This window comes from Gymnodraco acuticeps, unplaced genomic scaffold (assembly GCF_902827175.1).
Source record: "Gymnodraco acuticeps unplaced genomic scaffold, fGymAcu1.1, whole genome shotgun sequence".
Taxonomy (NCBI): Eukaryota; Metazoa; Chordata; class Actinopteri; order Perciformes; family Bathydraconidae; genus Gymnodraco; species Gymnodraco acuticeps.
The window spans coordinates 239,386-264,914 of NW_022990365.1; the positions used below are offsets into that span (position 1 = coordinate 239,386).

A 25,529-nucleotide genomic window follows, 5' to 3' on the forward strand; every position below is an offset into this window, starting at 1 on the left:
GGAATCATTCTGTACATTTTCATTGTTATGCGGATGATACTCAACTATATTTATCAATCAAGCCTGATGAAATTAATCATCTAAATAAAATTCAAGACTGCCTCAAGGACTTAAAAACGTGGATGACCTTAAACCTTTTGATGTTAAACACGACCAAAACTGAAGTTATTGTACTCCAAGAATCTACGAAACAAATTATCTAAGGATATACTAACTATGGATGGCATTAATTTGGCCTCCAGTGAGACTGTAAGGAATCTTGGTGTTATATTTGATCAGGATTTATCCTTTAACGCCCACATAAAATCAATTTCAAGGACCGCCTACTTCCATCTACGTAACATTGCAAAAATCAGGCATATCTTGCCTCAAAACGATGCAGAGAAACTAGTCCATGCATTTGTTACTTCAAGGCTGGATTATTGTAACTCTTTATTATCAGGGTGTACCAAGAAGTCAGTCAAGTCGCTTCAGCTGATTCAAAATGCTGCAGCTCGTGTACTAACCAGAGTTAGGAAAAGGGACCACATTACTCCTGTTCTGGCTGCCTTACACTGGCTCCCTATAGAACACAGGATAGAATTTAAAATTCTTCTTCTCGCCTACAAAGCCCTTAATGGGCAGGCGCCATCTTACCTTAAAGAACTCATTATACCCTACTGTCCTACTAGGGCATTGCGTTCCAAGAATGCAGGGTTGTTGGTTGTTCCTAGAGTCTCTAAAAGTACAATGGGAGCCAGAGCCTTTTCTTATCAAGCTCCACATTTGTGGAATCAGCTTCCAGTTTGTGTTCGGGCGGCAGACACCCTATCCGTTTTTAAGAGTGTGCTTAAGACCTTCCTTTTTGATAAAGCTTATAGTTAGGGCTGATTAGATTCAGACCCTAGTTTTGCTGATATAGGCTTAGTTTGTCGGGGGACATCTTACTTCTTCCTTCTCTCTGTCTATACCTGTGTACTCTCATGTTCCCATTAACCCAGCTTCCCCACATGTCTTTCTTTTTGGTGTCTATATACGACGGGATCCGGAGTCATGGATGATCCTCCGGTCCTGCTGTTGCTCTCCCTGAGGTTTCTCCCATTTTTCCCTTTAAACTGTGGGTTTTCTCTGGAAGTTTTTCCTTGTACGATGTGAGGGTCTAAGGACAGAGGGTGTCGTATTGTCATACTGATATTTTGTACAAACTGTAAAGTCCACTGAGACAAATGTAACATTTGTGATATTGGGCTATATAAATAAACATTGATTGATTGATTGATTGATATAAAGAGACGTGCTATAGAACATGTTGCGAAACACACAATAGCCAGCAGGTGTAGTTCTGGGGGGGGGGGGGGGGTGGACTCAATCGAATCCAGTTTTGGAAAGTCTGCCGTGGCTCCATTCCATTTCAAAGAGCTGTTGACGCTCAGCGTAACCTTGTTGCACTGCCACTCCAACATCCAATCACAGAGCTTGATGACTAATCACGGGGTTTGTAAAGCAAAGCGGATGTTGTAGTCCCAAACGATAGCTGGGGATTCTGGGTAGTGTAGTGTCTTCGGAAACTGTAGTGTCTTAACTCCTAAAAAACTATTTTTTCTCTGAATCGAAGGTTAAAAACACAAAAGCATTGTACACAATTTAAACCAATCAATATTGTGTAATTAACAAGGATACACTGATGTTTTTAGTGGATGAGTAATGCAGATATCACTGTGTCATCATTTGACAGTGTGGGGAATACTTCCGGTTTTATTATGAAAACTTCGAGACCGGAAAAACTGTTTTCCCCCACGCTAACTTTACATGAAAGCTGCATACACGTACTCCTGGCGAGACCTCAGATCATCTTCGTATATCTGTCAAACTATAGATCCTACACATCCACTGGACGTGGATTCTAAAAGTACAATATACACTTCTCGCTAGAAATCTAATTAAAAAGCATTTTAATGGCCAAACTATTCCACAATTTAGGATTTTCCAGAGAGGGTTATATGTGAATGAACCTGGAGTATGTTGTTTCTTACACGACCACTCGAGGTGCTACACTTTAAAACGTGGCTATGGGTCGTAATCTAAGCTTCTTAAACAATCGACCTATTTGGTCGTTTTTTGTAGGAGGACAGGCTGGTTTTCTGATAAACAGATGCTGTGTTTTTTTCTTTCATCAGATTCCTGTGAACTCACACTGGACCCAAACACAGCACACAGAGAACTCAAACTGTCTGACAGCAACAGGGAGGTGACATGTGTGGAGGAGGAGCAGCCATATCCTGATCATCCAGAGAGGTTTGATTCCTTGGAACAGCTGATGTGTAGAGAAGCTCTGACTGGTCGCTGTTACTGGGAGGTCAAGTGGAGAGGAGGGGTTTCTATAGCAGTGACTCACAGAGGAATCAGCAGGAGAGGAGAGAGAGAGGAGTCACTGTTTGGATGGAACGATCAGTCCTGGAGTCTGATCTGCTCTGATAAAGGTTACTCTGTGTGGCACAATAGCAAAGACGCAGGAGCACACAACCCCTCGTCCTCCTCCTCCTTTTCCTTTTCCTTCTTCTCCTCCTTCTTCTCCTCCTTCTTCCTCTCCTCCTCCTCCTCCTCCTCCTCCTCCTCCTCCTCCTCCTCCTCCTCCTCCTCCTCTGGTAGAGTAGCAGTGTATCTGGATCATCCTGCTGGCTCTCTCTCCTTCTACAGAGTCTCCTCTGACTCACTGACCCACCTCCACACCTTCAGAACCACATTCACTGAACCTCTGTATGCTGGGTTTGGGTTCTGGTCATTAAACTCCTCAGTGTCTCTGTGTCCTCTGTAGGAGGAGAGAACTTCCTGTCCTGTTGTAATGTCCCTGGTCTCGGGGGACATTACATGAGTGTAGCAAGAGGTATCTTCCAGTCGTGTGGTTAACATGTTGGTCGTGACGCGGCTACACTTTGGTTGTGCCTTTACAGGAGAAGCAGCATTTAGTTATAATGCTCCGTATATCTGCAGAATCTCCCAGTAATCAAGTGTCTCACTCTTTTTAATAAAGGGTTTTTCTATGTATTAAAATGTGTTTTTTAAATGTGTCTTTTGCTCTTTGTCGTAAGTGTTTTAATGTTTTTGTAAAGCCCTTTGCATTGTCTTGTTGATGTGCTGTATCGATACACTTTCTCTTTCTGGCAGACATTTTTATTTTCTTTGTAAAATGGAGAAATCATGTTCTCTGGGCTGAACTCTGTGTGTACAAACTGCTGGGACATATATGCAGTTTGATAAAGCTTTCTTTAGAGCAGCATCTAATAGCTCCTAATAATATATGTAATAATCGTTATTAAGTTCAATAAAGGTTTGAAAACAAAACAATCTGTCAATGATCTCATGACTCAAGACATTTATTTTGCACCAACTTTTTTTGTTGTATTTAAGTGTATATAGTTGTAAATTGTTACAAAGGTCTTCCTTAACGTAGAAACTGTAAGAAGTTGATTGCTCACTGCAGGAAGTTAGAGTAAATGAACTGCATTGTAAATGGATATATAAAGCTCTTTTCCAGTGTTTGCCAACCAGCTTGACTGGATAGCAGTACATTGAGAAGGCCCATTCTCACTAGATAGTATATTCCCCTCAAAGCCGCAGATCTTAGGGAGAATGTATCAATGTGATTGGTGCCAGGCCTACACATCGAAGTAGTCTCACAACATAGTATACTCCCCTCAAAGCTGTAATGCAGGAACAAGTTAATTGAGGCCTGTCCTGAACAGCACAGAATGGCTCTTTAGGGCTGGTCCCAGGCCTACACATAGCATTCTCACTAGATACTATATTCCCTCAAAGCCACAGTGCTTGAGTGCCGGTCATTGTGTCACATTTCTGACTTCTGTTATGATGTTTGGTCAAAGTGCCTTTTTAAAATGGAGGAGAACTTTGATGAGCCTCTTAGGCTTTGTGCTCTCCTTGCTAATTCTGCCATTATTTATATTTTTAACCAAATCGAATATAGTGGAATTTCACAGATGTATAAAGTACTGTAAAAAAACTAAAGAGTGAAGAACAGGTACCTAACTTCAGTAAATGTATTTGTAAAAACTTATTTTTTTATTTGTATCATTGTCCCTGCTGACCTGTCGTGGTCGTCAACAAATGAAAAACAAAATCTGGTGAAAGGATTTTATTTAAAAGCTGAAGCTGCTCAGAGAGATGGAGGTGATCTGTTAAACAGAGAAGAAACAACTAAAAGGCTCTCATGGACAGAGTTCAAACAAATCTGCAATCAGCTGATGTTTTAAGACCCAGCGGCCTTCTGGGAAACGGAGTCCACTCAGAGCTCAGTCGTCTCCTCCGCGCAGACTCAGCAGAGCCTTCTGGTAGTCTCCTTTAGTGTGCTCCTGAAACAAAGAACAATTATATAATACTTTGGGACTGAAGCCTCTGCAGACCGCTTACATGCACAGAAACCTTTATAACACACTGCAGGAAAGGGAAGTCCCAGAATAGGTCCCCTTTAAAAATGTGTTGATGTTTGATGAATAACTTTCCCCAACATGCTTTTGGACAATATCACATCCAGTCTGTGTCATGGCATTAAACACAGCATGCACAGTATCTTTTGATTCAATGGTTCTTGTCTATGTTTTTTGTATTAATTACAGAACACAGAGACCCATACTGGAGGAACAACACACACACACACACACACACACACACACACACACACACACACACACACACACACACACACACACACACACACGCACGCACACACGCACACACACACACACACACACACACACACACACACAATAAGAAAATACATACAAACTTAAAGCATATTGTTTTATGAATGTTTAAAGAGGACACTTGCCTTTTTATGAACTGTTACTTTTTTTCTTTTTGAAATCGTTTATCATTTTAAAAATTACTCTATTCGGTCGTCCGATCCAATCAATCCCTAAATGCTGAACTTCAGTTGTGAAGTCACCATAAACTAACTTGTGATAGGGTCCATTTCTAGCTCCGCCTCTTCTTCCCTCCCATTCCTCCATCCTCAACCCAAGGTGCTTTCCTATCGATTGCAGCCGAGATGTTTTTTACAAAGGTAATGTTTAGTTGAATGCCCAGGTCTATGGCTCCCAGGCCTCCATATTCCCTACTCTTAAATAACACATTACGTTTAGCAACCTCCCTTGTTGTTCCCCACACCAAATTGACACACTGTTAATTATTTGGGCTGGTGGGGGGGAGATGTTTGCTAGAAAAAGGATCTTGCTGAGTATGAATGATTTTATTATGTTTATTCTTGATTTATAATTTGTATTTTTATTCCCAGTGTTTAACTTGTTCTTTGACTTCACTTAGTTTGTTGAGTTCAGCACAGTTGTCGCTACAAATAGTTATTCCAAGTATTTTAATTTCTTTTTTCACTTGAATGCTAATGTCACATTTGGCATCGTCGGTGCCGATCCAAACACCTTCAGCTGTGGTTTAATTTAGCTCCTGATGCCAATTCATACAGGTTTAGGTGGTTTGTTAGAACATCCATTTCCTGTTGGTTTTTATTATAACAGTGACATCGTCTGCAGGCGATGGCAGTTATTTTGGGCGCATAGCCAACTGGTGTTCCTGATATGAACCTGTCATTGTTTGTTATTTTAATGAATGGACTTATGGCTAGCACGTACAGAGCTGCGCTTAGAGGGCACCCCTGCTGCTTAACCCCTCTCTCAACATTGAATGCATTTGTTAACACACCGGTTACATTTACACAGACACAAGATTTAAAATACAGACACTTAATCATGTTTATGAAGGCTTCAGGAAATCCTTCATCACCGACCATAAGTAATCCCTGGATAAATAGTCGAAGGCTTTTTTTTGATCAAGTCCAATAATAAAAGGACCTTTTTCTTCTTTTGGCTTATTTATGATTTCTCTTCAAATTGATAAGTTGTCCCATAAGGCGACCTTTTATAGCACATGTTTGCTCCTTATCTATTATTTTATCTAATATATCTGTTAATCTATTCATTATTATTTTTGCTAGTATCTTATAATCAGTATTCATTATAGTTAAATGTCTGTAATTATCTATATCAGTTTCATCTTTTATTTTATATAGTAGAGTCAAGACACCTTCATAAAATGAGTCCCCCATACAACCACTGCTGAGACCTTCATTAAACATAGAGGTCAGTAAGTTCAAAACATCATCAGATAACAGTTGATAAAACTCAGTGGGCAGGCCATCAGGACCGGGGCTCTTACTCAGCTCTTTCACCGCCTGGATCACCTCATCTTTTCTAATCTCACCGAGAAGGAAATCAAATTCTTGGATGTTGTACGGAGGGATTGTTCCCAACAGAGTTTTAACACAGTCCGTTTCAATGTCTATTTTTTTGTATGCTTCAGAACATAAATCTCTTATCACTTCTCGTTTCTGTTTTTCATTATACACAATGCAACCTTCTATGAACTGTTACCACAGCCAGTCTCTAACTTCCAACATAATCCACCAAAATGTGAATATCAGACCCTCTGCAGACCTCCTGAATGTTGTACTTCGAGTGCTTGACTCTGTATCGATTTACCTTCTTAAAGAATAAACTCCCTAAAAGACTGTCTTATTCCAAGAATCTTCATTTCAGTATAACGGAAAGGTTTCCTCACCATTTTATTATCATTTGTTAGTTTGTCTCGGTACATTTCCACCACAATTTGGCATGACGAACAGGATCCTTGAAAGACCGTCAAAGACAGAACATCTCCACCACACAATGTTTTTTATTTTGTATTCTACTAAATCATCCAAAGAAGAAAAAAAGTATAATTCATACAAACAAAGATAAACAAAACTAGTAGAAGTGGGAGGGCTGAAGCATAGCTTATGGGAAGTAGCCCTCCCGTGAATCATCCTAATAAACATTGGCATTATTGCGTCAACAATTTGTATAGAAATTAAGAGTTCAAAGAAATAAAGAAAACTGGAGAAAAAATAAATGAAAGTTAGGCCAAAAAAAAATAAATGCATATAAATATATGAAAACTAGATATAGGTTATTGTTCTGCACAAGTCAATAGCAGTTGACTATCTTTTTTGAAAATGAAAATACTATATATACATATATACACTGAACAAAAATATAAATGCAACACTTTTGTTTTTTCTCCCATTTCTCATGAGATGAACTCAAAGATCTAAAACATTTTCTATAAACACAAAATAACCATTTCTCTCAAATATTGTTCACAAATCTGAAAAAATCTGTGATAGTGAGCACTTCTCCTTTGCCCAGATAATCCATCCCACCTCACAGGTGTGGCATATCAAGATGCTGATTAGACAGCATGATTATTGCACAGGTGTGCCTTAGGCTGGCCACAATAAAAGGCCACTCTGAAACGTGCAGTTTTGCTTTATTGGGGGGGTCTGGGGGGGTCCGAAAACCAGTCAGTATCTGGTGTGAGGGGTAGGGTTAGGGTTAGGTTGGGGAAGAGCGCAGGGCCCATGCGTGGTGCACTGGCTCTCGGTAGATAGGTGTTTAAAAAAACATTAAAAACCTCCATAAACATAAACCTTATAAAAACCCTTTAAAAAGCATCATAAAAGCTTCGTAAGGACAAGACCGTTTCAAAAGAATGGTGCAGAGCGGAGCCGGACCACGGAACGGCGGCAGAGTATGTTAAAAAGCAGATCTCCCCATCCCAGAATCTGGAGGGTGGTGTGTGTGTGTGTGTGTGTGTGTTCAACAACAAGGCAACTCAAACTGCTTCACAAAAATATTACATTAAGACAATGTGCAAAAGAAACACATTATAAAATCACTTATGAATACATTAAAAACATTCATCAACTAGCCAAGTGTGAAACAGTTGATTACTGGGAGATTATTTCAGACATTAAAGTCATGTAAAGTCACAATAAGTGATCCACATGTTAGCTGAAGTGAAGCCTTCTCTATATAGAACATGTAATCGTCAGGACTGGAAGATTTGACAGAGAACACAGAGACACTGAGGAGTTATAGAACAATAACCTAAGCCCAGTCACAATGCTTCTTGGCAATACAACGTATACCGTTGCAAACCCTGTTCTCTTACCTTTCCAATGGTGCCACATGTGTGAGGAACATGCATTTGTGGGATGAGCAGCAGAGCTGAGTCTGTGGGTTGCGCCCATGAACAATGTGACAAATCTATGAGCATCTCTCTCTCGGAGATCAGTCCCCGTCCTCCTTTGGTTCCTGACGGTCTTTCAAGGATCCTGTTCGTGAGGCCAACCTGTGGTGGAAATGTACCGAGACAAACTAACAAATAATAATAACATGGTGAGGAAACCTTTCCGTTATACTGAAATGAAGATTCTTGGAGAAAGACGGTGTTTTAGGAAGTTTATTTGAGCCAGAAGGTAAATCGTTACAGAGTCAAGCAGTCTGCATCAGAAGGTCTGCAGAGGGTCTTTGATTCACATTTTCACACCAAGAATAGAAGAGGAGGGGCTGAGATAGATAAAAAGATAAACATGCCATATATAGGATTATTTTAAACACACCTGCTAGCAAACAGAGAAACATCATGTCAACACTCCAAGAGCACTAACCTTTCTAGAACACATGGTGAGCTTTGAACGCTCCCTCAGGGTGATAACACGTTCCATCACACTCCACTCTTCTGATCATATTACATATTGATCACAAACATTTTCCATTACATGTGTTTAACCGTGTTACATCCTAACAGATTCCTTATTGGGCGTTACAAAGATAATCAACCTCTGTGTTTTTAAATATTGAAATGTTCTCCATTCATCTTTATATATCTAATGACACAACTTTACACTATGACAACGTTGAATGGAGTAACAACGGATAGTTTAAGTCTGATCATTATCACTGTTGGAAGATGGCTGCATTGATCCCTTCTCACTTAATGCTCTTAAAGGTGGGGTAGGTATTTTGGAGGAACCAGCTCGAGTGCGCTAGAATTTGAAAATACACAACCGGAAAAAATCTGCCACTTCCTTACAGAGCCCCTCCTCCAACACACACGAACGCGCACATGACCAATGAGGGCACGAGATGAGTTTGTGCCCAGATGGAAGGCTGACAGGCAGGTAGGCCATCCAGTTACTTTAGCCGGCTCAGATGATTGGTCGTGCTTTTTACAGCGCCACGGCTTCCAGAGGTGATGTTTGTATGGATTTGTTGTCAAAGCACTTCAGATATTCATTGCTATCGGATGTTAAGAGCATTCCATGGAATATAACAACAAGTGTATCTCGAGCCGGTTTCTCAAACTTACCTACCCCACCTTTAACTTCAGAGTATTAAGAGTTTAAATAAAAGCCTCTCAGTTGATTGGAGCAGTCGGACCAGTTCAGCCACTCCCTGCATGTTTCACTGATGATCTCAGATTACAATCAAACTGATGCCAAAAACTGCCTCCATTACAAGGAACTCTTCATGAATCCCTCTCCAGTTATCAGACATGTTGCATTTCTTCATTTCCTCTCACTGACCGGCATTCAGTCATTACCACATTGATGTTGGTGCTCTGCCCGTTGATACTGAACCCTAAGTTGCTCCATGGCCAAGAGTGTGTGAGTGTGTGTGTGTGTGTGTGTGTGTGTGTGTGTGTGTGTGTGTGTGTGAGAGAGTGTGTGTGTGTGTGTCCCTTATGGGGACAAATTGGAGGTCCCCATAAGGGGAATCATTCATTTTAGGGTGAAGACTTGGTTAGGTTTAGGATTAGGTTAAGGGTTAGGCATATGTTGGTTATGGTTAAGGTTAGGATAAGTCTCCAGGAAATGCATGTAAGTCAATGTAATGTCCCCTGAAGTGATGTATACATGGTATGCGTGTGTGTGTGTGTGTGAGTATGTGTGAGTGTGTGTGTGTGTGTGTGTGTGTGTGTGAGGGTTAGCTTCCCAAGAGCAAGTGGTGCTGCTCTGCATGAATGAGGTGTTGAGTGGGTAGGCGTGTGGAGTAGTGGGTTGTGCGTTGGTGTTCGGATCAGGGGGTTACAGGTTCAAACCCCACTGCAGTCAGCATGTCGTTGTGTCCCTGAGACCCTTCACCCCAAATTGCTCCTGTGGGGATTTCCCACAGTGTTGAGTATGTACGTCGCTTTGGATAAACGCATCTAACAAGTAACATGTAATGTAATGTGTATACTGGCCTCGCCAAAATCTCCTTCTCGGTTAACCAGCGAGATAAACACTCTCACAAAGTAAAACTCAGGACCACGAGGTGATGTTTTGAAGCTTTACTAAGCAAGCAGTGTGAAACTGAAGGAATACAGAAACAAGAGCAATTGTAAATATCAGCTACATGACATAATAATTATATATACTGTACATAGGGTTAGGGTTAGGGTTAAATGGACTCTAAATAACCCCAATGAACAATAACAATCCACCACACCTTGAACTTTAAGTTATATGTCTTTGCCTTGTGCTGTGTGTTGTACTTTTTATTGTCTGTTTATTGTATGTTGAATTATATGGAACAAGCTGTAATACTCTGCACTGAACACGAATTCCACCAGCCTGGCTGTGTGGTCATTAAAGATTCTAATCTAATCTAGATAGATATCCCAGACAGCATGAAATTAGGTCAGTGCCAATGTACAGATGCAATGTTTAGGCTATATTGCATATACAGCAACTACAAAATGTCAGCTGGGATCAAATATCACAATAATGCACTCAAGGTAAAGATACATATAATGTAGAAACATAAAAACTTACAGGAAATGCCTTCTCAAGGGCTATGAATGATGGATGGCACAGGATAAACAGACATCAACTTCGCTGGAGCACACATGCTATTCTGAAATGTCTCAGCTAACTTCCTGTCACATGGGAACTAAAAAGAACTGCTTCATGCAGTACGGGAAGTCACCAGAAGGAGTCACTATAACACACAAAATAACAAGGTGTGAATGGCTCGTAGTTTGTAAAGAGCTTTGAGGGGTCGAAGAGACCTGATAAAGAGCTTTATAAGAACTTGACATTTGTCCTGCTTGATGTTCCAGGTGGACGAGAGGAGTTGGCAAATACTCGAAAAGAGCTTTAAATATTCATTTTCCATGCAGTTCATTGGCTGTAACTTCCCTGCATCTCAGCGAGCATCAAGCACTTCTAACAGCTTTTACGTTAAGTTAGACCTTTGTAACAATTTAAAACTATTTACATGTTTTGAAAAATGTTGGGTGAAAAAAACACTAGTTGAATTCATGAGATCATTGACACATGTTTTGTCTTCAAACCTTTATTGAACAATGAATACATCGATTATTAGCAGCTATTAGATGCTGCTCCAAACAAAGCGTTATTAAACTGAATATAAGTCACATTGGTTTGAACACAACTAGCTCAACGCCAAGGAGATCATTTCACTATTTTTAGGAAGAGATCTAATATTTCTTCCAGCAAAGGAAAGGCAAGTTTAACTTTACATCACATTCAACAACAAAGCAATTAAAAATACTTTACAAAAATATTAAAATGTGTAATTACTGGGAGATTGTTTCAGACGGTTAGGTCGACCTATGAGCGGTCGACCAACAGTAAGGAGGCAGAACATCCAGCCAACTGTCAGCGTGGGCATTTATTTACACTATTCACTATATTTACACCTATTTACAAGGGCATGGCAAACAGCCAGGCCTGCTGAACTCTGCAACACCACCGACTGTAACCAACCTGTACCAACCCAACAATGGCACTAAGAGCCTTTATAGCCCCACTATTTAGGAGGTACCATTGCTTACAATTAAGATGAAGACGTTAAACAATGACAAACATTACTGCAAAATAACAAACAAGCATTAAATAATTCTTATGTATTACACTTTCAAAAATAATTGATGCTGACATTGTCAGCCCACTGACATGATTTGAAATCAATATATTATCCAATGTGTGACCCCCCACAGGACTGAAAAAGCACCCAACTAGATCATGAAAATCCCAAAAATCTCGGGGTGTATCCCCCGAACCCCCCTAACATGTTTGGACCTCGGTATTTAGGAAATCCTGGATACGGCCCTGCTCACGCTATATATGTGTATTCAATTATAAGGTTAACAAACTGCATTTGTAACAAGAAACATATGTTTTAAATCTTACTTATTGTATTATTGCCTATATATATTTTCCTGCGACCCAGGAATGCATATCCAATGTTCATATGTGTTGCAACCAATGTGCTTCACCAATGAGGAAGCTAATGGAGTCTGAGATCTATATGTCTCCTAAGATCCTCTCCGTTACACAGACATACAGAGCAGAAAAACTAAATGCCTCTTCAATTACGCACAATCATTGAAACAAATGTTAACCAAGGTGAAGCCTTCTGTACAACATTTAAACCACTTCTCCTACAGAGAACACAGAGACACTGAGGAGTCATGTGACCAGATCCGAAACCCAGCATACAGAGGTTCAGTGAATGTGGTTCTGAAGGTGTGGAGGTGGGTCAGTGTGTCAGAGGAGACTCTGTAGAAGGAGAGAGAGCCAGCAGGATGATCCAGATACACTGCTACTCTACCAGAGGAGGAGGAGGAGGAGGAGGAGGAGGGGGAAGAGGAGGGGGAGGATAAGAAACGGGAGTAGAGGGAGGAGAGAGAGGAGAGAGAGGAGAGAGAGGAGATGGAGGAAAGAGAGGAGAGGGAAGAGGAGGGGGAGGATAAGAAACGGGAGTAGAGGGAGGAGAGAGAGGAGAGAGAGGAGAGAGAGAGGAGGAGCAGGAGGAGAGGAATGTTCTTCTCTTATTGTGCTTGACAGAGTAACGACCACCAGAGCAGCTCAGACTCCAGGACTGATCATTGCATCCAAACCAACAGTCCCCCCTGCCTCCTTTCCTCCTGATTCCTCTGTAAGTCACTGCTATGTCAACCCCTCCTCTCCACTCGACCTCCCAGTAGCAGCGACCAGTCAGAGCTTCTCTACACATCAGCTGATGATAGAAGCCAAACCTCTCTGGATGATCAGGGTATGGCTGCTTCTCTCTCACACGTGTCACCGTCCTGTTGTTGTCAGACAGTTTGAGGTTTCTTTGTGCTGTGTTTGTGTCCAGCTCCAGTTCACAGGCATCTGATGGAGAGAAAGACACAGCAGCAGTTCAGGGTGTCCGCAGGGTCTTAAAAAGTATTAAAAGTTGATAAATCAATTTAGCGCAAATTAAGGCTATTAAAAGTATTAAACGGCATTTTCCAAGGTATTAAGAAGGTCCACAGCAACGACAACAACATGAAACACCCTTTAATTTACTGAAACAACATCTCTGGAAACCCCCTCAAGGTGGCCCCATGCATAGCGCGCCATACAATGCTGCTTCTTATTTTAAGTTTCGTTTCGGGGGGAACACACTGCAGTTCATACATGGGCCGCTAGGGACTGGCTGCAGAAAGGAGCAATTTCCATAGACCCCCATGTTAAAATGCCCAACTTTACAGCAGAAAAAAACATGTTTCTACCCATGGATGCAATAAATATTATTATCGATATAGTTAGATTCCACCTTCATGATTATTAATCTGTGAGTGAATTGTTTTCTAACACGACCCTTTTATTTATATTAGGTCTTAAAGTTTTTGCATAAATTAGGGCGTGGTCACGTTGATGGGCACGTACATGCCTCACTGTCAGCTAACAGCAACTTGTCCACTCTGCTAGGCTACAACCATAGAGGCTACAACGTTAGTTAGTCATAGTACTGTACTTGACCCTTTAGCCGTGTTCGTGGTGATTGTGCCTTTTAGGGAATATTGTTACAAATACCAGACAATTAAAATGTTGTGCTGTGCGCTTGAATGTACTAACAGAACTTCCAAGAAGTCTAAAATGATAATATTATACATGTTAACCCCGTTCGCAGGTGTTTGTGTGCTTGGTAGCTTAGCTTGTTACTTATTAGCCAGCTAAGGACGTAACCCTTTATGCATACATATACATTTTAGTTTATGATTCAGCCTTGGGTAAGACTTTTATAGTCTATGGCTAGACGCCCATAATGCTAAACGGGAGCAAATGTTAATAGGGGACCTAATTATCCCAGTGGTGGCCGCCGGAGCTAACGGAGCCGCAGTGGGCTAGCTCCAGCCGGCGTCCCGGAGCTAGCCCACTGCGGCTCCGTTACTATCTTACAATCAATATAGTAAATGTAAGGTAAAGTGTGTCGCCAATGTAACCGGTTAGAACTCGAAGTTGCGATGAGGTCTTAAAATGTATGGAAAGGATCTTAAAGGTATTCAATTTGACTTCAGGATTCCTGCATATACCCTGCAGTTTCTCATCAGACAATATGAAAGCTTTATTTCAAGGGCGGTGGTGGCGAAGTCCATAGGGACTTGACAACTGGAAGGTCACCAGTTCAAGTCCCGGAAAGACCAAGTGCTACCGAGGTGTCCCTGAGCAAGGCACCGTTCCCTACACTGGGCGCCGTACATAATGGTAGCCCACTGCTCCTAAAACTAGAATGGGTCAAATGCAGAGAAACCGTTTCGTTGCATAGTACCTGTACTACGTAATGACAATAAGTTCAATCTTCTTCAATCTTATTCTGTGTTTGTGGACTGATGTTGTTTATTTCTTCTCATCATAAGTCAACATGAATCCACACTTACACTTCCTCAGACCTGGTTTTAACCACTTCTCTCCACCATGGTCCACTCTGGAGAAAGAAACACAGTCAGGATGACTTTCTAATGCATTATAAATCATATAGGTGTGAGAACAGGTGTTCTCGTGTGTTGCACTAAAGTTCAGATATTTCCCTGAACAACAGAGGTTTGATCCTACTGGTGGTTCTGGAATAAAAATCAAATGGTCACTATGAATGTCAAAAACAGAAGGACCGAAGTAGAGAACCAACACATCCCTGATAAATAATGAGAATGATTTTACTTCCTCAATTTGAATGTTACTTATAAATGTTTCCATTCAATAAGATTTTAAGGGATCAGTGTATTCTTACTCAGGCTTTAAAACTTCTCTGAACAGAATTAAGAGAAACAAGAAGTTCTTCATGCTGTCTGTCTCTCCATACCTGAGAGTCTCCAGTCTCCAGTCTGGATCCTCCAGTAGAACAGACAGCATATTCTCTCCTGAGTCTCCTGGATGATTGTAGCTCAGGTCCAGCTCTCTCAGATGGGAGGGGTTGGAGCTCAGAGCCGAGGTCAGAGAAGCACAGCCTTTGTTTGTGACCAGACAGCCTGAGAGCCTACACACACACACACAGCGTTAAATTAAGCAAATAAAAGCTTACGGGGTAAACTTTAAATACTGACCTGAGAGTCTCCAGCTCACAGTGTGGACTCTTCAGTCCAGCAGACAGCAGATCCACTCCTGAATCCTGCAGGTCGTTGTTACTCAGGTCCAGCTCTCTCAGTCTAGAGGACTGGGAGCTGAGGAGTGAGGACAGAGGTGCACAGCTTCTCTCTGACAGCTTACAGCCACTCAGCCTGAAGGATTAATTAAAAAGATAAACAAATAAAGTATTATTTCTCCTCCATGACACATAAACACATTTGATAATGTTTGTATTCCATTCATCCTTCCACCTACATGGCTTTCCTGGAGGCTTTGACCACTGGCAGCAGCCTCAGAAGAGCCTCCTCTGAAGCAGAGTATTTCTTCAGGTCAAACACGTCCAGATCTTCTTCTGATGACAGTAAGATGAAGACCAGAGCTGACCACTGAGCAGGAGAGAGTTTATCTGTGGAGAGACTTCCTGATCTCAGGGACTGTTGGATCTGCTCCACTAGAGAACGATCATTCAGTTCATTCAGACAGTGGAACAGGTTGATGCTTCTCTCTGGAGACAGATTCTCATCCATCTTATTCTTGATGTACTGGACTGTTTCCTGATTGGTCTCTGAGCCACTTCCTGTCTTTGACAGCAGGCCTTGTAGGAGTTTCTGATTGGTCTCTAGTGAAAGACCCAGGAGGAAGCGGAGGAACAAGTCCAGGTGTCCGTTTGGACTCTGTAAGGACTGGTCCACAGCACTCTGGTAGAGATGTGTTAGTGTAGGTTTGGGTCTGCAGACTTTAGGCAGCCAGGCGGTTGTTGGTTCTTCTGCCAGCAGGTTGACTCCAGAGGTGTTGAAGGTCAGATGGACATGAAGAGCAGCCAGAAACTCCTGAACGTTCAGATGGACGAAGCAGAACACCGGGTCCTGGTACAGTCCTCTCTCCTCTCTAAAGACCTGTGTGAACACTCCTGAGTACACTGAGGCTGCTGTGATATCGATGCCACACTCTGTCAGGTCAGACTCATAGAAGATCAGGTTGCCTTTCTGCAGCTGCTCAAAAGCCAGTTTCCCCAGAGACCCCATCATCTTCCTGCTCTCTGGACTCCAGTGTGCATCTGTCTCAGCTCCTCCATCAAACTTGATGATCTTCACTTTGGACTGAACCACCAGGAAGTGGCTGTACATCTCAGTCAGGGTCTTGGGCAGCTCTCCTCCCTCTCTGGTTTTCAACACCTCCTCCAGAACTGAAGCAGAGATCCAGCAGAAGAGTGGGATGTGGCACATGATGTGGAGGCTTCGTGAGGTCTTGATGTGGGAGATGATGGTGCCGGCCTGCTCCTGATCTCTGAATCTCTTCCTGAAGTACTCCTCCTTCTGTGGGTCAGTGAACCCTCGGACCTCTGTCACCATGTCCACACACTCAGGAGGGATCTGATTGGCTGCTGCAGGTCGTGTGGTTATCCAGAGGCGAGCAGAGGGAAGCAGCTTCCCCCTGATGAGGTTTGTCAGCAGCACATCCACTGAGGTGGACTCTGTGACATCAGTCAGGATCTCAGTGTTGAGGAAGTCCAGAGGAAGTCGACTCTCATCCAGACCGTCAAAGATGAACACGACCGGGAACTGATCGAACCTGCAGATTCCTGCGTCTCTGGTTTCAGAGAAGAAGTGATGAACAAGTTCCACCAAGCTGTACTTGTTCTCTCTCACCACGTTCAGCTCTCTGAAGGTGAATGGAAATATGAACTGGATGTCCTGGTTGGCTTTGCCTTCAGCCCAGTCCAGAGTGAACTTCTGTGTTAAGACTGTTTTCCCAATGCCAGCCACTCCCTTTGTCAGCACTGCTCTGATTGGTGCATCTCTTCCAGGTGAGGCTTTAAAGAGGTCTTCTTGTCTGATGGTTGTTTCTGGTCTGTGTGGTTTCCTGGATGCTGTTTCAATCTGTCTGACCTCATGTTCAGCATTGACCTCTGCAGACCCCCCCTCTGTGATGTAGAGCTCTGTGTAGATCTGGTTCAGAAGGGTTGGGTTTCCTGCTTTAGCGATGCCCTCAAACACACACTGGAACCTCTCCTTCAGGGTGGATTTGAGTTTACGTCGACAGACTGCAGCAGCAGTTCCTGAATGGACAAACAAGAAATTAAATTAAAAAGTAAGTAAGATGCTACAGTGAGTAACTTTCTTCAGCACATAAAGTGACTACCGACGGAGTATCTTAAAGATCTCCTATCATGCTATTTTTAGGCATATATTATGGGTCTCAGATATATACAAATATATAAAAAATCATGTCTATTATGTGTTTTGCTCAAAATACCAAACAGATCCTGCATTTTAGACATTACATTTAGCTGACGCTTTTATCCAAAGCGACTTACAATAAGTACATTCGACCAAGAAGACACAACCTTGAAGAAAACAGAATCATATAAGTACATCAGGTTTCATAGAGCCAAACATTTCAAGTGCTACTCAACTGGCTTTAGGTAAGCCAGTCCTTTATTAGTATATAAGTGCTTTGTTAGTAATTATATCGCTCGAAGTGGAGTCGAAAGAGATGAGTTTTCAGTTTGCGCCGGAAGATGTGCAAGCCATCTGCTGTCCTGATTTCAAAGGGGAGCTCATGCCACCATCTTGGAGCCAGGATAGCAAACCCACGTGTTTTTGCCGATGGGAACTTGGGTCCCCCTCGCAGCGAGGGTGTAGCGAGTCGTTTGGCTGATTCAGAGCGTAGTGCACGTGCTGGGGTGTACGGTTTAACCATGTCCTGGATGTAGGAAGGGCCAGATCCATTCGCAGCATGGTAAGCAAGTACCAGTGTCTTGAAGTGGATTCTAGCAGTTACCGGAAGCCAGTGAAGGGAGCGGAGGAGCGGAGTGGTGTGGGAGAATTTAGGAAGGTTGAAGACCAGACGAGCCGCTGCATTCTGGATGAGCTGCAGAGGTCGGATGGCACATGCAGGTAGACCAGCCAGGAGGGAGTTGCAGTAGTCTAGGCATGAGATGACGAGAGCCTGGACCAGAACCTGAGTCGCTTTCTGAGTCAGCTGGGGACGTATCTTCCTGATGTTGTAAAGCGTGTATCTGCAGCAGCGGGTTGTAGCAGCGATGTTTGCAGTGAAGGACAGGTTGTTATCTAGGGTCACACCCAGATTCCTTGCAGTCTGAGTCGGGGAAACAACTGAAGTGCCGATGTTGATAGTCAGGTCAAGAGTGGGACAATCTTTTCCCGGAAGGAAGAGCAGTTCAGTCTTGTCAAGGTTGAGCTTGAGGTGATGAGCAGACATCCACTGAGAGATGTCAGCTAGACAAGCAGAGATGCGTGCGACGACCTGGGTCTCTGAGCGGGGAAAGGACAGAATTAATTGGGTGTCGTCAGCGTAGCAGTGGTATGAAAAACCATGCGGGCTAATGACTGATCCGAGCGAGTTTGTGTACAGGGAGAAGAGGAGGGGACCAAGAACAGAGCCCTGATGGACCCCTGTAGTTAATTGACAAGGGTCGGACTCGGACCCTCTCCAAGTCACCCTGTAGGTACGGTCTTTGAGGTATGAGGTGAGGAGGGAAAGTGCAGAGCCTGAAACTCCAAGTTTTTGGAGAGTGCGAAGGAGGATCTGATGATTCACCGTGTCGAATGCAGCAGACAGGTCCAACAGGATGATGACAGAGGAGAGGGATGCTGCTTTGGCAGTGTGCAGTTCCTCAGTGACAGCAATGAGAGCAGTTTCTGTGGAGTGACCTGCCTTGAAACCAGACTGGTGTGGATCCAGAAGGTTGTTCTGATTGAGATAACAGGAGAGTTGTTTAAAGACAGCGCGTTCAAGTGTTTTAGACAGGAACGGGAGGAGAGAGACAGGCCTGTATTTTATAACATCAGACGGGTTGAGAGTGGGTTTCTTTAGGAGAGGGTTTACTCTTGCCTCCTTGAGACTGTTTGGAAAGTGACCAGAAGTTAGAGAAGTGTTGATGAAATGGGTGAGAAACGGTAGAATATCAGGAGCGATAGTCTGAAGGAGGTTTGAAGGGATAGGGTCCAGAGGACAGGTGGTAGGGCGGGCAGAGGTAATGAGGGTAAGAACCTCACATGGAGAGAGAGGGGAAAAGGAGGTTAGTGTGTTGGTGGAAGGAAGGTCTGGTGACCCAGCGGTGAGTAAAGGTGAGTCAGAAAAAGAAGAGCGAATATCATCAACCTTTTTTTCAAAGTGGTTAACAAAGTCGCTTGACAGAAGTGAGGAGGGGGAAGGGGCTTTGGGAGGGTCCAGGAGGGAGGATGGGGAAGGGGCTTTGGGGGGGGTCCAGGAGGGAGGAGGGGGAAGGGGCTTTGGGGGGGTCCAGGAGGGAGGAGGGGGAAGGGGCTTTTGGAGGGTCCAAGAGGGTGGAGAAGATAGAAAATATTTTTTTGGGATTGGAATAGGAAGATTGGATCTTATCTTTGAAGAAAGTGCTTTTTGCCTGAGAGATCGAAGCAGAGAAAGAGGAGAGGAGAGCCTGATAGGTTAGGAGGTCGTCACAGTGTTTGGATTTCCACCGTTTCCGCTCTGCTGCCCTAAGGATGGTTCTATTAGCACGCAGTGCGTCATTTAGCCAGGGAGCAGGAGGGGACTGACGAGCCTGCCGAGATGTGAGAGGACAGAGCGAGTCCAGAGAGGATGAGAGAGTAGAGAGGAGAGTTTCTGCAGCAGAGTTTGGAGGCAGAAGTTGGAACAAGCATCCCTCATATCCCTCTATTTAAGCCCTGTAAAGGCCCTGACACACCAGGCCGAAATCGGCCGTTTTCGTTAGTCGGACGATGAAGCGTGTCGGCCAAATAAATCACTCTGTGTGGCTGTTCAGCTAGCGAATCAGAGCATGAGAAGTGAAACGGTTGCTTGAGAATGTCTTCCACAAGCAACACTCCAATGGCTGATAGCTCCAGTGCCGCACGAAACATGTTTTCGATTGACGAGATTGAAAATGGAACGCACACGCTATTTGTTGTTTGTTTAGATCACGCAGTCTGTTCTTCTTCTCTGTCTTCTGGTTGTTGCCTCTTTTGAATGACGAATACATACTACCGCCACCTGCTGGTAAGGAGAGTTATTGCCACTCATGCATGCGCAGTTCTTACGTGCTCGGCTGAAGTCTTTGCGGTGTGTTCAAGTGCGACACATGGCCAAGACGCAGGAGAACTCGCCGACGCAACAGTCGGCGAGTTCTCTGGTGACTGCTTGGTGTGTCAGGGCCTTTAGACAATGGCTGATTATCTGATATAGCTACTGGCCCCGCCCCCTTTGGAGCACAGCTGCAGAGATAAAGGCTGATAACTCTGCAGATTCTCAGCTAAATGCTGCCGTGATTAAACATCATATCATGTTCCAAACCACATCAAGGATTATAACAGAAACAGTATTGAGCTCAAACTATTTTTCTCTCTCAGGTTTACCACAAGGTGAGTTCCTTTTTTTATTTCCTGCTTTTTTACACATACTCTCTCCAGTACTGTGTTAGCTCTGAGTGTTAGCGATGCTAATGTAAACAAAGACCTAGGTCCTTGTTATAGAGTGTTGCAGTGATGACATATTTGTGTAACCTGACCCTGAATAAGCTGCTGGTTCCCTTGACAAAAAGCAATGGGATTTCTCCACTGGATTTTGGAATATTGTAAACATTAACCTGTTTGATGCACGTTTTGTTCAGCCGGATAATCTCCACATGTACCTACTTTTATAATTTTCAAATCATAAATCTAATGTCCAGAAGCAAAATGCTAACGTTATGCTATAAAGGAACTACAGCCGAGTCCAGCAGCACGACTTCAACGTCACGCCAACTTCAGATCCATATTCAAACACACAGATTCTAAATGGAATGAGTTGAAGCATTTGTTTGAACACTTTGCAGGAGGCAGGGACTTGCTTTCAAGCAGAATAGAAACTAACTTAGAGGAGTGTTCACGTGTTCGCCGTAATGACGTACAACGTCCTCCTCATCGTCTGTAGTCCTATTCAGCCACTTGGTAATAACCATCGTTTTTCAGACACGTCAACTCTTCAGAAATCTCCAGTGGGGTCACTGCTGATGATTTAATGTCGTAGAACAAAACGTGATCCGTCTCTTCAATGTGTCTCAACCACAGACCTTAGTTCAGCTACTTTCCAAAAACATGTTAAAAAAAACTGTGTAAAAAAACGCTAACCCACTTCCGGGTTTTAGGACTCATCACTGCACCACTCTATAAGGTCTGTGCTTAACACAAACTCACCATGCCCACTTCCTCAAAGTACAACTATGACAGCTCCACCCGCACATGTACCGAATCAGACATTACGAAGGCATTGTGCTCTGGAGCTGGCAGCGTGAAGTCTTTCTGATGTCTGGTCCGTATGATTGGAACATTTGCTTTCTCAACATACATATACAGCTCTGTCCGCTATCTCAAAGTCCTGTGTGACTTCAGGAAACCGGCGCTTTACACCACACTGAAAGATTGGGTGCAGAATGTACTCATGGATCTGGCACCACTACATGTTTTTAAAGCTCGGTTGGATGCTACACAATCAGATGCTGTTGGTACCTGTACATGTGGATAGATATGTAAATTGTAATCCCTGTAAATGTTGCTGTATGATGTCCTTTTGTTGTTCTGTTGTTTATGTTTTTATGTCTTCTTGTGGAACCTACTGCTGCAGGTCTCCCTTGAAAAAGAGATCATTGATCTCAATGGGATTTTACCTGGATAAATAAAGGTTTTGAATTGAATGGTAGAATCAGTGTCAACAAAAAACATAAAGTTTGGTGAAGTGATTCATTTGCGCTATTTTTTTAGCCCGCTAATGTTTGGAGATTAATCGGGAACATTAACAAGTTTCATATCATCATAGTTAACTGTTCAGCTCCGTTTATTAGTAATGTACCCAGAACAAAAATATTAAGAGCGCAACATGTTGTTGCTTCCTTAATTAATGTTTTAGTACCAGTAGAAACCAATAAGCGTATGCACTGATTAAAGACAAAGTTTTATAAAGTGAAACTCCTCCCATCTTCCCTCTCCATCGTGTTCAATGTGTTAAACCCTCTTACTGCTCTGCAGACGGTCAGCCAGCTCCTCCTGCTTCATGCTCCTCAGGAAGTGCAGTGAGATGTTCAGAAAGGCCTCTCTGCTCCTCCTCTGCTCTTCATCCTCAACGTCCAACACCTCCTCATCCTCACCGTCCAACACCTCCTCATCCTCCCTCTGACTCTCTAAGCATTCTGGGTCATCTGAACTCAGGACTGTCTGGATCTTCTTCAGCTCGCTCTTCACAAAAGTAACGATGTTCTCCTCCAGCAGCTGGAACAGAATCAAATGTAAACTTTAACTGTTAGTCAACATCAGATCGTGAACCTGCCTTACACTTGCAGTTTATGTCTCACAGCTACACTGACGTTTGTTCCTACCCGTAGAAAATATCTTCTCTCGAGTGTTCAGCGATTTAATGTTTGCATTGTGTTCACAAGAACAACAAATACAATGCCTGGTAAAGTAATAATATAATCCAGCATGAACACACACACACTCAGATGCTGATGTGTGTGGCTCATTCTCACAAAGCAATCAAGTTACACAATTCATGATAAAGACGTGATCCTTAATGATTGATTTCTGGTTGGGGGGGGGGCTCTGGGTCCTACGGCCCGTGGTGTGGCTGGCTCGGGTTCCCTCCTTCTGTTTGTTCCTTTTGGCCAGTCCTCCAGACCTCTTGTTGTTTCCCGTTTCACTAGGCCACCAGGGTGGGTGGAGGGGGTCAGGAGGACGGGACTGAGCTGACCGCCCAGGGGCACAGCAGAGGACCAGGAAGGGATCTCGGGCGGACGGTTCAAGGCAGAGTTCAAAAAGGGGGATTCGGGCGGACGGCCCGGGGGCAAGGCAGAGTCTAAGGTGGGGGACTTGGGCGGCCGAGCATGAGGGCGAAGGCAGCGGCAGGAAGAGTCAGGCGGCCGGGCTCGAGGACGAGGGCAGCGGCAGGAAGAGTCAGGGGGCCGGGATCGCGGGTGAAGACCGCGGCTCTCAGGCGGCCGGGTTCGAGGGTGAAGACCAGACAGCTCCGGAGGCCGGGCAGGAAAGCGCTGACGGGACAGCTCCGGAGGCCGGGCAGGACCCGGTGTCGGCCGGACAGGAACCGGAGCCGGTGGGACAGGCTTTGGCAGGATCCCCCACGGAAGAGGACCAGGAGTTGGCAGGACCCCCAGCGAGACATGTGATGTCGAGGCCTCCAACGAAACAGGACATGGGGTTGGCAGGACCCCCGATAGAAGAGTAGTCGGCCGGGCCTCCAACGGGACAGGACATAGGATTGGCAGGACCCTCGGCAGGAGAGTAGACGGCGCGACCTCCAACGAGACAGGACAAAGGGTTGGCAGGACCCCCGGCAGGAGAGTAGTCGGCAGGGCCTCCAACGGGACAGGACATAGGGTTGGCAGGACCCCCGGCAGGAGAGTAGTCAGCGGGGCCTCCAACGGCAGAGGACATAGGATTGGCAGGACCCCCGGCAGGAGAGTAGACGGCGGGACCTCCAACGAGACAGGACAAAGGGTTGGCAGGACCCCCGGCAGGAGAGTAGTCGGCAGGGCCTCCAACGGAACAGGACACAGGGGTGGCAGGACCCCCGGCAGGAGAGTAGTCGGCGGGGCCTCCAACGGCACAGGACACAGGGTTGGCAGGACCCCCGGCAGGAGAGTAGTCGGCGGGGCCTCCAACGGCACAGGACATAGGATTGGCAGGACCCCCGGCAGGAGAGTAGACGGCGGGACCTCCAACGAGACAGGACAAAGGGTTGGCAGGACCCCCGGCAGGAGAGTAGACGGCGGGACCTCCAACGGGACAGGACAAAGGGTTGGCAGGACCCCCGGCAGGAGAGTAGACAGCGGGACCTCCAACGGGACAGGACAAAGGGTTGGCAGGACCACCAGCGGAACCTCCAACGGTACTTGAGTAGGGACTTGAGTGGGAACTCGAGAGAGGGCTTGAGAGGGGACTCGAGAGAGAACTCAAGAGGTGACTGGAGAGGGGACTGGAGAGGGAACTCGAGAGGAGACTCGAGAGATTACTTGAGAGGGAACTTGAACGGAGACTTGAGAGGGGACTCGAGAGGAGACTTGAGAGTTGACTTGAGAGTTGACTTGAGAGGTATCTCGAAAGGGGACTCGAGAGGTAGCTCGAGAGGAGACTTGAGAGGGGACTCGAGAAGGGACTATAGGTGGGACTCGAGGTGGGACTCGAGGTGGGACTAGAGATGGGACTAGAGAAGGGACTAGAGAAGGGACTTGGGAAGGGACTAGAGAAGGGACCAGAGGAGGGACTAGAGAAGGGACTAGAGTTGGTACTTGAGAAGTGACTAGAGAAGTGACTAGAGGTGGGACTGGAGAAGGGTCTAGAGAAGGGTCTAGAGAAGGGTCTAGGAAAGTGACCTGAGGAGGGACTAGGGAAGGGACTAGAGAAGGGACTAGAGGGGGGACCAGAGAAGGGACTTTGGCAGCTGGGGCCAGAACTAGGTCTGGAACCATGGCTGCTTGGGCCAGAAATGGGTCTGGAACCATGGCTGCTGGGGCCAGAACTGGGTCTGGAACCATGGCTGCTGGGGCCGGGACTGGGGCCGGAACCATGGCTGCTGGGGCCAGAACTGGGGCCGGGACCATGGCTGCTGGGGCCAGAACTGGGGCCGGGACCATGGCCGGAAACATGGCCGCTGGGGCCGGAACTGGGGCCGGAATCATGGCTGCTGGGGCCAGAACTGGGGCTGAAACCATGGCTGCTGGGGCCTGTACTGGGGCTGTAACCATGGCTGCTGGGGGCTGAACTGGTTCTGGAACCATGGCCTTTTGGGCTTGTGCTGCTAACCTGGCCTTGCGACTCCTCTTAGGAGCCATTTGGAGGCTCCGTGGACCTCCAAAGGCCAGACGAGTACCAGCGAATGGCTCCTGGACTGTAGCAAACACTGGGTGAGAAGCAGGGGCTGACGCCAGACGGACCACACCGATGCGTGTGGTATCAAAAAGGGAATCTGGAGACCTGGGTCTATCAGGATCGGGAAAACAAACCGTGAGGTAATCCAAAAGCCAGGCCGGTAAGAATTTAACCAAATCTTGATACCTCAGCGTAAGGTGGACTGCATCTGCCAGAGCTGCTGAACCCTGACCGCTCCTATCCATCGATGAGCGCAGTCAGACAAAGAAAAGGTATAATCCACTAGTTCCTGCTCAAACGGATCTGCTGGGCCCATATCGTTGGTCGGTTCGTAAAGTTACGGTGTGTGAAGTAGTGATGTTACGTATTGCGCCGAGGCTTCGGAGCGTGTGTCGAGTAAT

The 25,529-nt window shown here is 44.9% G+C and overlaps 3 protein-coding genes across 3 annotated transcripts in view; 1 reads left to right on the forward strand and 2 right to left on the reverse strand.

Annotated features, from left to right (window-relative positions):
• Positions 1 to 25,529, reverse strand: part of LOC117551382 (protein NLRC3-like) — a 143,422-nt gene that overhangs the window by 112,644 nt on the left and 5,249 nt on the right. The window lies entirely within an intron of this gene.
• Positions 1 to 25,529, forward strand: part of LOC117551378 (NLR family CARD domain-containing protein 3-like) — a 79,214-nt gene that overhangs the window by 7,091 nt on the left and 46,594 nt on the right. The gene's annotated exons all lie outside the window — the stretch shown is intronic.
• On the reverse strand, positions 11,210 to 22,488 carry LOC117551379 (NLR family CARD domain-containing protein 3-like). The gene is made up of 6 exons (XM_034224246.1): positions 22,266 to 22,488; positions 15,524 to 17,327; positions 15,247 to 15,420; positions 15,006 to 15,179; positions 14,584 to 14,630; positions 11,210 to 13,051 (listed from the first exon to the last, which is right to left on the reverse strand). The coding sequence occupies exons 1-6, from the start codon at positions 22,300 to 22,302 to the stop codon at positions 12,498 to 12,500; spliced, it is 2,790 nt and encodes a 929-aa protein (XP_034080137.1). The 5' UTR covers positions 22,303 to 22,488; the 3' UTR covers positions 11,210 to 12,497.

Excerpts from the sequence above, each read along its gene's own strand:
- LOC117551379 (XM_034224246.1), bottom strand. The coding sequence starts at position 22,302 with ATGAAGCAGGAGGAGCTGGCTGACCGTCTGCAGAGCA. Across the intron at positions 15,180-15,246 it reads TGTGAGCTGGAGACTCTCAG|GCTCTCAGGCTGTCTGGTCA; the intron begins GTCAGTATTTAA and ends GTGTGTGTGTAG. Across the intron at positions 13,052-14,583 it reads AAAACCAGGTCTGAGGAAGT|ATGCCTGTGAACTGGAGCTG; the intron begins GTAAGTGTGGAT and ends TCTCTCCATCAG.